The sequence below is a fragment of the Thunnus albacares genome, chromosome 12 (assembly GCF_914725855.1).
Source record: "Thunnus albacares chromosome 12, fThuAlb1.1, whole genome shotgun sequence".
In the NCBI taxonomy this organism is placed as follows: domain Eukaryota; kingdom Metazoa; phylum Chordata; class Actinopteri; order Scombriformes; family Scombridae; genus Thunnus; species Thunnus albacares.
This window is the reverse complement of record NC_058117.1, coordinates 30,751,914-30,767,926: the sequence shown is the minus strand read 5'-3', so window position 1 is coordinate 30,767,926 and position 16,013 is coordinate 30,751,914. Positions and strand designations below refer to the sequence as shown.

Genomic DNA, 16,013 nt, shown 5'->3' with positions numbered 1-16,013 from the left:
CAGTTAATTATTTCTCCACATATTCACACTCAAGACTCTTTTATCTGATGGTAAAAACGACCCAAAGAGCTTCATATGAAGTCCTGTTCATACAGGTTTAAAGCACAAGCTGAACCGTGTTTCAGGTTGAGTTTTTATAATTAACTGGAGGTCAGTGTGACACGATGATCCACAAAAAAAAAAACCCTTTTTAAGCTGTGGTTGTAACACTAAACGTCAGACTAGCAGCAGCTGTTTCTGTCCTGTTGGTCTCTCTTTTTAAAAAAAAAAGCTAAAACACTAAAATAAACGTTCAATAATCTACTGAACTATAAAACCTAAACAACATGGAAGCTCTGTCAAAGCCTCGCGGGGAACCGTGGTTGTCAACATAATCATTCTTAAATGTCTTCATTTGATCCTAGAGGACGTAGAGGGAAACCTGGTGTCATGTCTGATGAAAGCAGGCTGCTGGTCTCATGAGGTGCTTCACATCTTAAAGAACAAGCGCCGCCCTGTGTGAGTGGATTAAGCACTCGTTAGAATTAATAAGACTTCCCAAATATCCAAATACTAAGAATTTCCTCAGTTGACTCATCATTTATTTCCTTTTTTTTTTTTTTTTTTCAAAAGAGACATAAACTTTTACTTCAGATGGAAGTTATTGAAATGCAGTAGCGAGCGACAAATTAAGGGGGAAAAGAAAGCAAACGGTGGTTAATTGTGGTTTAATTGTGAGTTATTTGTTTCTTTGCTTCATGTTTGAAACCTCCCATTAAAAAAAAAAACATGGCCAAAGAATTAATCAGATGAAAGTGTGTTGATCTGATATTTGGCCTTCGTGCTTCTGTCCTATGCAACAATCTCCACTGAACTTCCAAAAAAAAACACAACATAAACGTGATAAAATCATCTTCCTGTTGGTTTACAGTCACCACAGGGAGGCGCTAAAGAGTCTGTAAGACTAAATCACATTAACCTGATGTTTCACTGCTGAGAGATGATGATCAATGTCTCTTAAAGAAAACTTTTCCCAGTGTGGTGATAAAAAAAAAAAACTTTAACTTTGTGTCTTTATTTTATTTTTTTCTCTGATCTTTTTGGCCAAATATTCACCGTGTAGGAAGAAAAGCAACAAGTCACGCAAACAAACAGCTGCAGACGTCTTTATAAACATCTGGAGCTCCTGTAGTTTTAAAGCATCAGTTTGTGCCTCGTTTCATGATCAGTGTTTCTTTCATATTTCAGAAGCAGTAATTCACATTTATGCTCATATGAGTCACAGAAATTAGACGCTGTGTTTGTTAAAATCACACGGGAGTAAACGCAGCAGGTTGGTTAACAAAACTTATGTACGTTTGTGTGTGAAATATGTGCAAGAAATGTCCTCAAAGATTTTAATTATGCAGCTACAAACTGCACGATATGGCCAAAAGTATGTGGACAGCTCTGCTGATTTTATTTAGCTGCAAACACACCGATCAAAGGAATAACATGTTAAAGTGAACATGTTAAAAGCTTTTCATTTTTACTTTTGTCTCTTCTCTGTTTCATTTCATAAAAAAGATTTCCTGCAGACTAACAAAAAAAGTATAAGATGCAAAAACTATTTATTACATGTGCAAAAAAGTGACGCAGTGAAAAAAATTTAACAGGTAGTGAAACTGATGGTCAAGATAACTTACAGATCACATGACTCTGGAGACATACATACGCTGTCAGATGACCAATCAGGACGAGAGAGAAGTTAGAGGCAGAAAGTCTGCAATAAGCAGGTGAGCTAATCAGCTACATACTGCAGCTACAGTCACACAACCTGCAAGGAAACCATGGTAACAGACAGATGTGAGTGTGTGGACGCTGTGAGTTTGTCTCCAGAATTAAGTTCTCTGTAGGTTGTGCTCATGATGTTCCCTTGACTCCTCTGACTGTTTGACACTTTTTGCACATGAAAATCTTAAGAATCTTTTCTACTTCTTACAGCAAAAACAAACTTTGCATATTTGATAAACAACCTGCTTCTTGTCACATTTAAATTTAAATTCCTACGTCCCCCAGAGCTCCCAACACTATTAACTGCTCCCTTAACATTTCAGTTTTATTACATTAGAAAAGTTCGTTTACTTTCTAAATCGTCTCTTTGTGGAGAAGAATTTGAGTTTGAAACGTTTTTTTTTCATATTATAATAAAATAGAAGTTTTCAGGCTGCGTTAATTAGCGTTCAGGAGGCAGAAATCACACAGGAAGTTTTATTTTGGACTCCTGTGTGTGTGTGTGTGTGTTGCACACTGATTTTATTTTTTAATATCAAACATGATATGATTTATGTATGGATAGCAGACATTAAAAAAAATGTGAATAACATGTTAGAGTGGAAACAAGAAGACAAAGAAAAGACAAAACAAACATAAAACTAAACAATAAAATCCTGAAAATTACATCACCACAAATAAATACATAAATAATTACATAAATCCAAACATCAAAACAGCTAGGAGGACAGTTTGATGGCTGAACTAAACATAGAAATGACAATTTAATTATTCCATAAATAAATCCTGACCTGACTTTTTTTTTTTTTTTTTTTTTTCAACGCTGCTTCTTATTTTGAAAGAAATCAGCTGTGGATGATTCATGAGGAACCATAATATCCTGAATAACTGATGCTTATAAAGAAGTCTACAGCAGCTCTCCTGCACGGTTTGTTGCTTTTCTCCCACCAATGATCTCTTCTGGGTGTCGATTCAGAGCTTTAGAGTTTGATCTGAACCATGTGGACGTCCAGCTTTCAGCGTCTGAGGCCTCAGCAGTAAAACCGGAAGTCAGTTTACACTCGTGTGTTGCCAACAAAATGTTTTTCCACATGTCCATCTCGCTCTTGAAATGACTTGTTGGACGAACTAATCATCAGGCCTTAAAAAAATCTCTATATAATTTTACATGAAATCCCTTTTTATTTTTACATCAAGGTTCTTTTTTTAAAAAAAACATTGAACAGTTTTATTTTGAAATATCTTTAGTTGAACCTTTTGTTTTTGTGGCAAAAAAAAAGAGAAAAAGTAGCTCAGTTGTTGTCTCAAAATGTGAAACACAAGTCCTTTTGTGGAGTTTATTTTGCCGTTGAGGTGAACAAATTGAAGACTTAGCACTTTGTTTGAGAAAGAGAGGGAATGTTAGCGTAGCAGACTCGTGTTAGCTGTATGTGAGTCATCAGTCAGTCAGTCAGTCAGTCAGAGAGGAAACCGGTTCGGACGAATCGAAAAGGAAGAAAAAGTTTGCTCCGACGACACTGCTGTAACAGACTTGAAGTTTTTTCTTTGTGACTGCTGTACTAATGACATGAATTGTAATCCACTTGTATAATAGTATATATTGTAGTATATTTGGACCTGTACAGAAAACACAGATTGTTCAGTTCCTTTCAGTTCTTTTTTGTTAACTTCTCTCTCGTTTGCTAATAAAACATCGATGATACACGGCTTCGACATTGCTGTTTGCATGTGTGATGAATTTTCAACCCCAACAATAAAATCACTTCCTTCACTTGTTTTTGTATTTTGTCGTCACTGACAGATTTTTTCTGTTTGTCCGTTTTTAAAGGTAAAAAAAACGTTTGTTTGTTTGTTTGTTTGTTTGTTGGCGTTGTTTGTCGTCCATAATCTCACAGTCTTTTATCGACGTATGAGTGTTTTTTTTTTTCTTTCTTCCAGACAGCTGTTGGTTCAAAGTTGTATTATTGTGGCAAATCTGAACCTAAACCAGCCGTAACTTTGACAACAGCAGCAGTCAGACTCTAAACTGCAAACTGAATTTAAGTCGGTGTAGATACAATATTTAAAGGATTCAGTGACTGATACTAAATGCTTTGAAATTAATTTCAATTCTAAAAAAAAAAAAAAAAAGTTAATATTTGTCTTAAGTGCAGCAGATGTTACCTTACAGGAACCTTTACAGAAATATTTTAAACTTTATTGATTTTATTACAAATTAAAGGCACCACAGAACATCTCATCAGCTTATTGAAATAGACATGAAATACATATATTGACTGACAGATGTAGAAAAAATATCATAAAGAATGATAATGAGGATTTAATCTAAGAAAAAAGGAAAGTGACAATAAAAATATATTTGCCTATCATTTTAAAAAAGTACATCGTGAAATAAGATGCCTTCTAAAAGAGCAAAAAATGCAAACTTAAATAACAAGATTTAATAAAGGAAATCCTAAAAGACCCAAATAATTTAATACTACAAATGATGATTTCACAAGCACCAAGTATATTATACAGACACATAAAATAATCATTTAACATAACATCACATAGCAACTGAGACATAAAAGAAGGCAGATTCTTGGTTTTCTGTAAAACTTGAGACTCATTGAAAGGGTTTTATAACATGATTTAATGTATTTAATTAAAGGGTGTCTTCTAACAACAGTCAGCAGTCAACAGTTTATCTGAAGCTAATATGAAGCTTCAGTGTCCAAATGAGTCAAATCAAGTAGATATCTTTCAACGTTACAGTCTTTTTAGTGCCAAAGTCCCTCTTTTTGTTACTATACTTCCACCTGCAGCTCAACAGGGAAACACTGTCCGAGGAAACACAAAGAGGGAATTTCATGCTAAAAAAGACTGTAAATGTGTCAGATATCCACTTGATATGACTAACTCAGACTGCTGAAGCTGAATATAAGCTTCACAGAGACTTTTAAATGACTGTGTGGACACACTGTGGATTTTGTCCTCCATCACTTCCATTGAAAGCACATTTGAAGGATCTTTTAATATCCAGTATGAACAGGAGGAATGATCACAGCGAGGAAAACCTCTTTCACTGTTCATATGGACACCTGACTGCTGGTTTAACACACACTTGAATAATTGTGAACCTGTCCTTTAAGTGTTTTTCCAGGTGTGACCACAGAGGGCGCTGTTGCATAGATGATTTTTATAAGTGGTTTCTTATTAATGTTATTCTGTCTTTAAGATAAATGACAGAAATGCCAAGTACCAGACAAAATTTGGATGACTTTTGAAAAAAAATGTAATAAATGTAATAAATCTAGCGTGGCATTTTTATAAAAGTGCCCTTCACAAAAAACAAACAAAAATCAACCAGTTGAAGAGACTTCAGGGTGCTTTAACATTTGTGAAACTGAAACACGACTGATTGATCCAAGAACATGTGGAGGAAATCAAACTCCTGAAGATGCAGGAAAGACTGCGACCATCTCATCTACCACGACATTTCTCTCCAGGTACTAATGTTTTACTGGTGGATACTGAATAAAATCTGTATTTATTTAAATGAATTTAAATTGTCAAACACTTGTTAAATTGTGAATGAAACTGCCGTTAAAGTCAAATTTTCATACCACTAATTTGATTTGAAAGACCCCTGAGATTTTAAACGGGTCTAGTTTTGAGTAAGTTGATGCTTTAAAAACCAAAAATCTGAAAGCGATTATTTCTATAACTTCTTTTTTTTCTGTAATTCTGTATTTCTAGCAGTGTAGGGAGACCAGTATGACTTGGTGACCAACAGTGTGTGAAAGACATAATGTAAGTTATTATAGGATATAGACGTGCAAAAACTCTTATATTAGCATTTAAATCACAGTCTTTGCTTCTGAGACTTAAGATTAAAGATGCAACGATTAATCGGCTAGTTGCCAACGACTACTATTAATTGTTTTGAGTCATTATTTTAAGAGGGAAATCAACAAATAACAAATTATCTGATTCCAGCTTCTCAAATGTGAATATTTTCTGGTTTCTTTAGTCCTCTATGACAGTAATATAGTTAAATATAGTCTATCTATCTTACACAGAATATTGATATTCAATGATCAGTGAATTAATTGATTAGTTGCCAACTCTTCAAGGATTTGTTATACTCACTCCAAATTGCCATTTTCATGGTCAAACTTAAGTAGAGCTGCAACTTTTTCTCGATTAATCAATCAGTGATTTGGTTTATAAATGTCAAAAAATGGTGAAAACAAAATTGTTGGTGATTAATTGGCAACTAATCGATTAATTGTTGCAGCACTACCTGAAACAATTAATCAATTATCAAAATAGTTGCAGGGTAATTTTCTGCCAATCGATTAATCATTGCAGCTCTAGTATTTTTTTTAATAATCATGCTGTTTGTTGATACTCTTTTCCTAAAACTGTCTTTAATCTTTTACCTGCCAGTCATGAATCTGAGCTGCACTAGGACCCAGAGCAGAGCGGTGCAGCTGTCACAGTCTGTGCAGTAAATATAGCAACAGCAGCGTGTTGATCTGAGCACTTCAGGGTCATGAGGAGACCTGAACTGCTCGGTTCAGCCTGAAACCTCCGTCCTCCGTCTGCAGGATCCAACGAGAAACACTTTGCTGTAAAAACCACAGAGAGAGATCATCATCCTCATCATCATCATCATCACCAGCAGCAGCAGCGGCAGCAGCAGCTTGAAGATCAGCTGACTGCTGGATGTGAGGGCGTCCTTGGTGAGGGAGTGACGTTCACTGACTGCTGACTCAATTGCTTGGTTTATTTAATTTATTTATCAGTCTTATTGTTTCTTTGTGTTTTTGCAAGTAAACTACACATCAGAAAAAGAACAAGCTCCTTTATTGATTAATTGAGTCGTTTTTTTTAAAGGTTATTTTTTTAAGTGATGGGGGACAAAATTCACAGTCTTCTTTCTGAGCAAAAATGTATTTAAAAAGTTTATCTGAAGCTAATATGAAGCTTCAGCGTCCAAATGAGTCAAATCAACTAGATATCTTTCAACGTTACAGTCTTTTTTTGTGCCAAAGTACTGAAAAACTGTGTCCTTTAATAATATTTGATAAGTACATATTGGCTTCTAATATTTTGTGGTTGGTAAAGAATGAATATCAAACATTTATAACCAGAATTGTGTCAGTTCTCTGGTGAACTGTAACAGCGACGATGTGTCTAAATGACCTCAAACGTTTCTGCTGCATACAGCACAAAAAACACACAACAAGCTCAGTGTTTGTCCTCAGGCAGCACTGAAGATCAGTTTTTTTTTTCTCTCATTTAATTAAATGTCAATTAACTGTTTGATTAATTGACTAATTGTTTACCTGCTGTCAGAGTAAAGAAAATGACTCACGTGCGTCTTTCTCTTCAGGCAGCAGTTCCCTGTGAGCCTCAGTGACTGAGTAAGGAAGCCTGTGAGGGTCAGTTCTCCAGGATGCTGCAGCTGTGTAAAGTCACCAGCGCTCTGTTCATCAGCAACGCTCGCTCAGCCTGCAGCGATGAGCTCATCCAGCAGGAGGCGGTGACGCTCTGCATCAACGTGTCCAAGCAGCAGCCGTTTCCCTCCTCCTCCGGCGTCACCAAGCTGCAGATCCCCGTCTACGACGACCCCAACGAGGACCTGTACAGCCACTTCGACCGCTGCGCCGACGCCATCCAGAAGGAGGCAAAGCGTGGCGGACGCAGCGTCGTCTACTGCAAGAACGGCCGCAGCCGCTCGGCCACCGTCTGCATCGCTTACCTGATGAAGCACCGCAAACTGACTCTGACAGACGCCGTACAGGTGAGCTTTGTTTGTTCTGATTGATTCAGTGAGGACGAGAGAAACAGGGATGTGCAGGTTTTCACCAAGCGGTAACCTCCAGGGCTGTAAAATGAAGCCACAAGCGGAAGTGCCACAAACTGCAGTTCCTTGAATGGCCACTTGAGGCTCCAAAAGCGAGTCAATCCCCATAGACCCCCATGTTAAAATGTCCAACTTTACAGCAGAAATAAACATGTTCACAGCCTGGAACAAAAAGTGGTTTTTCGTCTCTAAAGCTAATTTCCTCTTTCATGACAACTGTACGGGGGTGAATTTTTTTATAACTCATCCGTTTAAATTTTATTAAGCCGTAAAGTTCTGCATAATGAAGGACACGGCTGCTTTGAGTGACAGGTCCGCCAGCCGCTAGGTGGCTTGTTTCAGCCATTCGGCCCGCCTCTTTGCCCATTTTTGATTGGCTGGGAGTTAGGCAGCGTCACGCACTGCCAAGATGGCGACGACCGGAGCGGCTCACTTTGAGCTTCAAAACCGCTCTTCAGAAACCAACGCGTGACGTCACTGTAACTACGTCCATATTTTTATACAGTCTATGGTTTTCACGCTACAATTATCGTTGGTAGAATTATCGCGGTGAACGGTATTATCACGATAATCATTAACGTCTCTTGAAATCCTTCTATTAGCGCTAAAATACAATTAAACGATTTCACACCTGGTTCACATCGGATTCTATTCACTGAACAACCGTCTGTATGTTGCAGCTTTGTTGGACTTTGTTGGTTTGATAAGAAATATCATCAAAAACAAACTCAGTGAGCAAAAGCAGGTTTAAAGTTTAATACAGCTGACTGTAAATCACTTTAAATGCATCTCAGTGTCTCTTAGATTCTACACGTAGCTGTTAAACAAGCCAACAGGTTTCATAAATTCATTTGGACAAGAAAATAAAGACGAACAGTAAAATTATAATTCATCACCGTTTACAGACCCTCTGCCCGCTTCAGCTTTGACCTACTGTAACACAGACTGTCTGTTGATTGATGGATTACTGCAATATTTCAGGTGCGCTTAATTTCATTCTGACCTCCAGATAAAATGTTTTACATAATCTGGACCTGTCAGACTTCTTTGTAATCTCAGATATTAACGTGGTGAGGAAACATTATTATTACAGACAGAAATAATAGATAAAACTAAAAATATAAAACCCAAGTTATAGAAACTGGAATGACACAGTCTAATGACCAATCAAACAGCTCTGTGTGTTCCAATCAAAAAGAGTCACAAACCTGCTTTCTAACAGGTTTAGTTGACTTAAATTTACAGAACTTTGTGCTTCAGTCAGGACAAAGAAATAGTTTGAGACCCTGTTTTGCTCCACACGATGAGCTGTTAACTAGAAGCAGCCGCTGGTCGAAGGTCTTCTGTCAGATTTAGTTGAAGCTGAAGCTGAGAGTTTAGAAACTAAAGCTTTCATTCAAGCTGAGGGATCCATTGCCAAGGTGCCCCTGAGCAGGACGCTGACGGAGACGCTGTTCAGTGACGGTCACTGAGGGACTGGATTTATGCTCAAATGACACAACAAACCTGTCAATTCTCCTGAACTTCATGTTGAATTCATTTGAAATAGTAAATAGTAGATTAACCATCACCTGATCCCTGTAGGGTTGATAGGATGATTTCTTTTATGCTGTTTTCATTAGTTGTAATCAGGGGTGTCGCAATATACTGGTATTAAGGATAACCGTGATATATAAAAAATTAAATATTGATATCATGTCAGTAATACACACACACACACCTTGTGGATGTTTTGTTTATCAGTTCATCTGGTTGTCTTTTCACTATCCATTAGGTGTAATTGTTCTTGTTGTACGCTTCTGTACGTCTATGATTACAGACTCTTTCTCCACCTCCCTACACTCGTATTTTGATTTTTATCTAAATGAATCTAGTAAAATAAATGGCAGATGAATCGATAATGAAAATCCTGGTTAGTTGCAGCTCTAATACATACAGTGTCTGGGCAACTTTAAATAGTATAATAATAATAATATATTAATGCCCTTGTTTGCGTTTCTTTTCCCAGAGAGTGAAGACGGCTCGTCATGTGATCGATCCGAACCCCGGCTTCATGTCTCAGCTGCAGAGATACGAACAGGAGCTGAAGAAGAGACGAGGAGAAGCCGACTGACCGACAGAGACAGAGAGAGAGAGTGTCGATGTGAAAACAGCCAACAGGTGAACTCACACTGGAGTCTCTCCCCTCTGTGCACCTTCACGGTATATTAATCTGTTAACGTTTGTCTCTACAGAATCACATCTCCAGTTAGTTTTCACCTGAATCCTGTTTTCTCATCTCTTATTATATTTTCTGACTTTGACACAAAGGTAAGAATATTAAAAGCAGGATCAATATAAATATGGAAGTGAACAGAAACGTCTCCAGCAGACATTAAGGTCTTAATATTTACTTATTTTACTGTGAAGATTTTGAAAAGAAGATGTGATGAGTCTCTGAGACTCAGAGAAACAGAAAAATGTATAATAACTTTATTTGTATATCGCTTTTCTTAACATAGTCACAAAGTGCTTAAACAAAGAACATGAGGCAGTTAGGTAGAATAATGCAGCGTAGAGTAAAACTGGATAAATGAGATCAAATAAAAACAGAGTCCAGAAGATATGAAAGATAATAAGTAGACATTTAATAGAAAATACAGAAAACATGCATTTTAAAGCTCCATTCAGAAAGGCTGAACATCACGGGGGGGGGGGTTCTGGACGTCATGTGAACCAAATGACAAGATCTGGTTTTGAATAGACAGAACATTCAGCAGAAGAAAGCCAGAAGAGTTGAAGGTGAGAAAAAGATACTGTGTGCAGAACGTGTCTGAGAATCGTCTCAATCCACTGGTAGTTGTCTGTACATCATGTTACACTGCAAACAGGAACTGCTAACAGCTGATTCAGCAGACTTTTAATGGAGACTATTTGACAAAATGTGAACAAATCTGTTGTAAAAACGTCTCTGAAAGAGAACAGCAGCAGCTACCTGTAGCTGACGTTACAACAACACGTTTGAGGAGCTTTTATGGGGTCTTTTATGTTTTTGTGTCATCGTATTAGTTCCCAAACAGGCCGATATGTTCATCAGCATGTTTCCATCTGTCAGATCAGCAACATTTTTGTAAAAGAAGGAAAAAAAAAGAGAGATCCACTTTAAAATACAAGGACATCTCATTGCAGCTGTAATTATTACTGAACATACAGACAGCGACTGGATTAAAATCACTTCACCTCCCCTACAGACAGAGATGCTATCCGAATGGAGCTTTAGTAAAACATGTCGACTCAGAAAGTGTGAGAAGAGCTTTTTCTGCCGGTCAGAAACACACTATGTAACACATTATACTCTTTAAACAGGTCATATTTATTGCAGGGTTGTTTTATTTCTGTGCATTATATCTACAGGTGTTCCTGTTACTTTTGTCCAGCAACTGCAGTAAAACAACTGATGAGATTTTGGTCATTAAGATGAAAAAAAAAGATGTGAAAACAGGGCTGAAAAACAGTAAGAGATGTTACTTTTCTGCTGTCTGTCAGCCTAAATCTTTTGAACACTTTTCTGTGTAAATGCAGATGTTACTTGAATTTTTCTGTTGTATCTCCTTTAAAGGACCAGTGTGTAAGATTTAGAGGGCTCAATTGGCAGATATGGGATATTCATAATTATGTTTTAATTGGTGTATAATCACCTGAAAATAAGAATCGTTGTGTTTTCGGTCCTCTTCCACGGGGTCCGTCATGTTGCACCGCCATGTTTCTACAGTAGCCTCGACCGCACAAACCAAACACTGGCTCTGGAGAAGGAGGGGGGTGGGGGGGGGGGGGGGGGGGGTGGGGGGTATCCAGTTGGTTGCAATCTGCAACCTCACTGCGAGATGCCACTAAATCTACACACTGCTCCTTTGACACAAGGGGGCTGCAGTTCCACCTTCTACCTCTAGATGGAAGCATCATCAAGCAAAACATGCAGTGCGTACGTTTAAGTTTCACAATGTTCAAAGTGTTCCTCTGCAGGCAGGGTGAGATAGACAAAAAATAAATAAATAAATAAAAATGGAAATGTAATCTGATCTGAACCTTTAAACCTTCATTACCTTCAGCTCAGCATTTAACATCCTGACTCTAAAGATGAATAAAAGCACATAAAAGTCATGCGACAACATAAAGTCCTCGTCCTGCAGCAGCTGTTGTTTGGTTCGGTATCAGGTGTTATCCTGTGAACCTGATGACCAGAGCAGACCTGCATTCTGACACCACAGACAGGAAGTAACCTGAGGAAACTGTGACTCACTGACCGCAGGTTTTAATGTAACACGAGTCTGTTAGAAAGTCAAACAGAGATTCTGAACTGAAGGTTTTTACTGTCAGTCTCACCTCTGCAGTCAGTTGGATATGAAGAGTTTTGCCCCAGAAAAGAACATTTAAAGGTGTTTAAACTCGTCTGTTTCATTATCTATACTAAGTAAATATAAGTAGTAAGAGCTGCAACAATTTATTAACAGTTTATTAATCGACAGAAAATTAATCACCAACTTTTGAGGACTGATTAATTGTTTGTTTTTTAAGCAATATTGTAAATATTCACCACTTCCAGCTCCTGAAATGAGATGATTTTGTGATTTTCTCTGTCATACATGACAGTAAACTAAAAATCTTTTGGACTGTGGGTGGAATTAAATGAGCAGTTAACGTGGTATTCTGGTATTTCCCCGTCAGCCCTTAAAGGATACAGTATGTCTGGTGATTTTCTGGTGATGTCTGAGAAAATCACCAGACTGATCCTTTAAACACATGTAGATCATGTGTTCAGAGACCCAGTCAGGACCATATAACGGTCTGTTCTGTTTCATTGATTTTAATCAGTCCTTGAACTATTGATTTGAATCTCCTGGCGTCGGAATTGTTAAAAATTGTACTTTTTAAAATAGTTTTTCTCCAAAAAGTTTAAGACTGCTGTTTTTTTGTTTTAAATACACCGTATGCAGGTAATAATAATAATAATAATTAGAGACCTTATCTTGTAATTATTACACAGCTTACAATTTTTCAAAAGTGTCTTAAAACATCAGTCAGGTGTCCATATGAACAGTGAAAGAGGGTTTTTCTCGCTGTAATCATTCCTCCTGTTCATACTGGATATTAAAAGTAGATGTGAATATGAGGCTTCTGTTTTGGTCACATCAAGTGGTTAAGACGGACTTGAGGAATTGTTAAAACTATCCTTTAATATGAGGCTTCAGATGTCTGAGTTACACAGATCAAATGAGAAACTTCCAAAATTGTTTTAGTATAAAATTCCCTCTTTGTCTTGCACGCATGCAAACTTAAAAAGGAAACTCTACACTAAAAGACTCGTGATTTGATTAATTAAAACTGTTTAAAAGACTCAGATTAGTCTTAAAGAGCAGTGTGAACAGGAGGAATGATTACAGCAAACTGACTACTGTTAGAAGACAGACATGAGATGTTTTCCTGCCAACAACTGGACTGCTGTTGTGCAGTAAAACACAGTGAATTGAGAAGATCTTTAGTTTTGTTGTACCTAACCTTTACCTTTTTATTTGTACATGACCTTTGTTGACCTGTGGAGAAAAGTGCTAGATCCTTTAAGCCTTCAGTTATAACATCTGGCTTTAAACAGGCACTAAATTGTGAATATAACATTTTTATTGCATATACACTAAAAAAATAAATTCTTATTTTATCAACCTATACATGATTAATGCTGCAAGAAGCCAATAGCACATATTTAAGACATAATCTCAGGTTAAATAATTATAAGTAGAGTAAATCTGCTGTGAAAATGTATTCAAACTGCTTTAGAAACTAATATCAGCAAGATGTTGAGATCCTGATTTTACAAAGTGATGTCAAAGCTGCAAATCGCTTTAAATGTTTCATGTCTAATGTGTCATTTTAAAGCAGTTGATAGTTAAATATTCAGTGTTGTCTGATCATACTGGGGGTAACAATGATTCATTTTAAGCCTGGAACAAGTGACTGTGGATATAAACGCAGGATCAATGTGTGTGTGTGTGTTGAAGTGTGTATCTCAGGTGTATCTTCTTGTTGTGTGGTGCTTAATTAACAGCAATAATTCAGACTACACAGATGTCATCGTGAACCACATCAGACCTCAGTATGTGTTTTAATGAGTCTGTGATGATGAAACAAACAGACCTGCTGTGTTGAGCATTAGCAGCTAAAACTAAACTTGAGAACATTTTAACATATATTTTAACTCAATATGACGCTCTGTCCCTTTAAGACTCTGCTACTGTACAAACATTAAATGTCTGTCAGTTTTATTCTTGAAAAATGAAATAAAATTCAGTGTCCGTCACTCAATAATCAGCTCTGTGTATTCTGTGGAACTGCTTATGTGGTGATTTATGATTCATTAGAAAGTGGTTTGTTTTAATAAGACTGAGGTGCTGAGCGGAAACATATCACAACCTAAGAGGACATCAGAACAGCTGGAATTAGTGGGCTTTTTAGGAATAGAGGAATAACCATTTTAGCCAATTAAATTTGCTTCTCAAGGTTTAGAAAACCACCAACCAACCACAGCCAAGCCTGTGGTGGAGGAGATGTTACTGTAATTGGAAGCAAACTCAGCAACCCACAACTTTCTCCAACAATAGGCTCTTTTCACGGCAGACATAAGACACTAAGTACACTGACTCATTTCACATGTCTATGAGTTGTTAACAGCTCCACCAAATAGTGATTTTTCCCTCTAAACTTCTCACATGCTTTCATTTCAATAAATGTTCAAATGATCCAATATTTCAGCAAAAATCAAAGATTAGAGAAAAAGTCCAAAAACTGAAAACAGATTTGTGTATCAGAACTTTGTTTTTTCTTCTTTCCTCTCCCATTAATCATCTCACCACCCCTCAGATTTATCTGCTGACCCTTTGGAGGGGCCCGACCCCTAGGTTGGGAACCACTGGACTAAACTAGCTAACTGTATATAAAGTAGTGTAAACTAGCTCCACCTCCAGCAGCTACAACAGTAACATGCTGCTCTAACACTGATGCTTCACTATTAATAATCTAATGATGTCATATATAATAATATATCAGTCAGAGGGACCAAACCACTACTTTTACTGCAATACTTTAACTACATCAAGCTCATAATACTTATGTACTTTTACCGCAATACTTTAACTACATCAAGCTCATAATACTTATGTACTTTTACTGCAATACTTTCACTACATCAAGCTCATAATACTTATGTACTTTTACTGCAATACTTTCACTACATCAAGCTCATAATACTTTTGTACTTTTACTGCAATACTTTAACTACATCAAGCTCATAATACTTATGTACTTTTACTGCAATACTTTAACTACATCAAGCTCATTAGACTTATGTACTTTTACTGCAATACTTTAACTACATCAAGCTCATAATACTTATGTACTTTTACTGTACTATGTACTGGAGGATTTTTCATGCAGGACTTTTACTTGTAATGGAGTATTTTTACACTGATGTATTGGTACTTTTACTTAAAGCTATAATATGTAACTATTCAGCATTAAAATGTCTAAAAACGACTAGACCTATGTCATATATTTTGTTGAGTTGTGTACTTACGTTATACTAAATGTTTCCAACAATTTTCAAACCCAGAGAAATCTGTAATTTTAATCAATGTAACAGTCTGTTTAATTTGATTGCCTCGTTATTGGCATCATACCTCCTCTACCGATGAGTATACACACACAAGACGATGATCATCTTGTTTAAAGGTTTATATGTGAAACTTCCCCTTTGATTTTCCTCCTTTTTGATTGTGTTGTCTTTTCTGCTGTAGGCATCAATACTAATTCTGACCAGTTACTCGGCTGAACTTGCCAGCATTTATTAAAAGGTTTTTGGGGTTTTCTATTTTTCTATGTATTTTTCTATATAGTAGTTTTTATAATATAAACAATATCATTAATTGTTTTTTGTTCTTTTTTATTCTTTTATGTGATTCATGATCTATATTTGATTCAACTTTTGTAGTGTTGTATTTCATATGTGCCTGTATAATATTGATCTTGATGTTTCCAATTGTTTTTGCCCTTTTTCACAGAGGCGTGCTCTGTCCCCCATGTGGGAGTATCAGACAGTGTCGTCCAGCTCTGCTCTGATTGGACCAGCTTGAGAGCAGATTGACTCTCAATCATGCAGATCACACTCATCCTGAGTGATGAATGCATTTGTGCCTACATATTGCTTGTCCTGCTTTGTGGTGGTGATTTGACGATTCCTGATGAAGATCTCTGATAGACCGAATCGTTGCTCAATTAAAATTGCTGGGAGCTACTAGCAGAGTGTGTGGATCTCTAGTCTGATTCTTACTATGCAGTTTTTTTTTTTGGACCACATCACTAAGGTGGCTCAATTGAA

General features: G+C 36.9%; 1 protein-coding gene across 4 annotated transcripts; it reads left to right on the top strand.

The window, feature by feature from the left end:
* Nucleotides 1-6,107: 6,107 nt before the first annotated feature.
* dusp28 (dual specificity phosphatase 28) lies at nucleotides 6,108-15,978 on the top strand. 4 transcript variants are annotated; one of them, XR_006406607.1, is made up of 5 exons: nucleotides 6,108-6,482; nucleotides 7,136-7,546; nucleotides 9,618-9,769; nucleotides 15,433-15,489; nucleotides 15,697-15,978. XR_006406607.1 is itself a non-coding variant. In XM_044369191.1 (4 exons), the coding sequence occupies exons 2-3, from the start codon at nucleotides 7,199-7,201 to the stop codon at nucleotides 9,720-9,722; spliced, it is 453 nt and encodes a 150-aa protein (XP_044225126.1). In that variant the 5' UTR covers nucleotides 6,108-6,482; nucleotides 7,136-7,198; the 3' UTR covers nucleotides 9,723-9,769; nucleotides 15,697-15,978. The 4 variants fall into 4 exon arrangements, 3 of the variants coding, with proteins under 3 accessions (XP_044225126.1, XP_044225125.1, XP_044225124.1); XM_044369191.1 differs by lacking the exon at nucleotides 15,433-15,489; XM_044369190.1 differs by lacking the exons at nucleotides 15,433-15,489; nucleotides 15,697-15,978 and adding an exon at nucleotides 11,003-11,397.
* The last annotated feature ends 35 nt before the right edge of the window (nucleotides 15,979-16,013 follow it).

Excerpts from the sequence above, each read along its gene's own strand:
- dusp28 (XM_044369191.1), top strand. The coding sequence starts at position 7,199 with ATGCTGCAGCTGTGTAAAGTCACCAGCGCTCTGTTCATCAGCAACGCT. Across the intron at positions 7,547-9,617 it reads CTCTGACAGACGCCGTACAG|AGAGTGAAGACGGCTCGTCA; the intron begins GTGAGCTTTGTT and ends TTCTTTTCCCAG.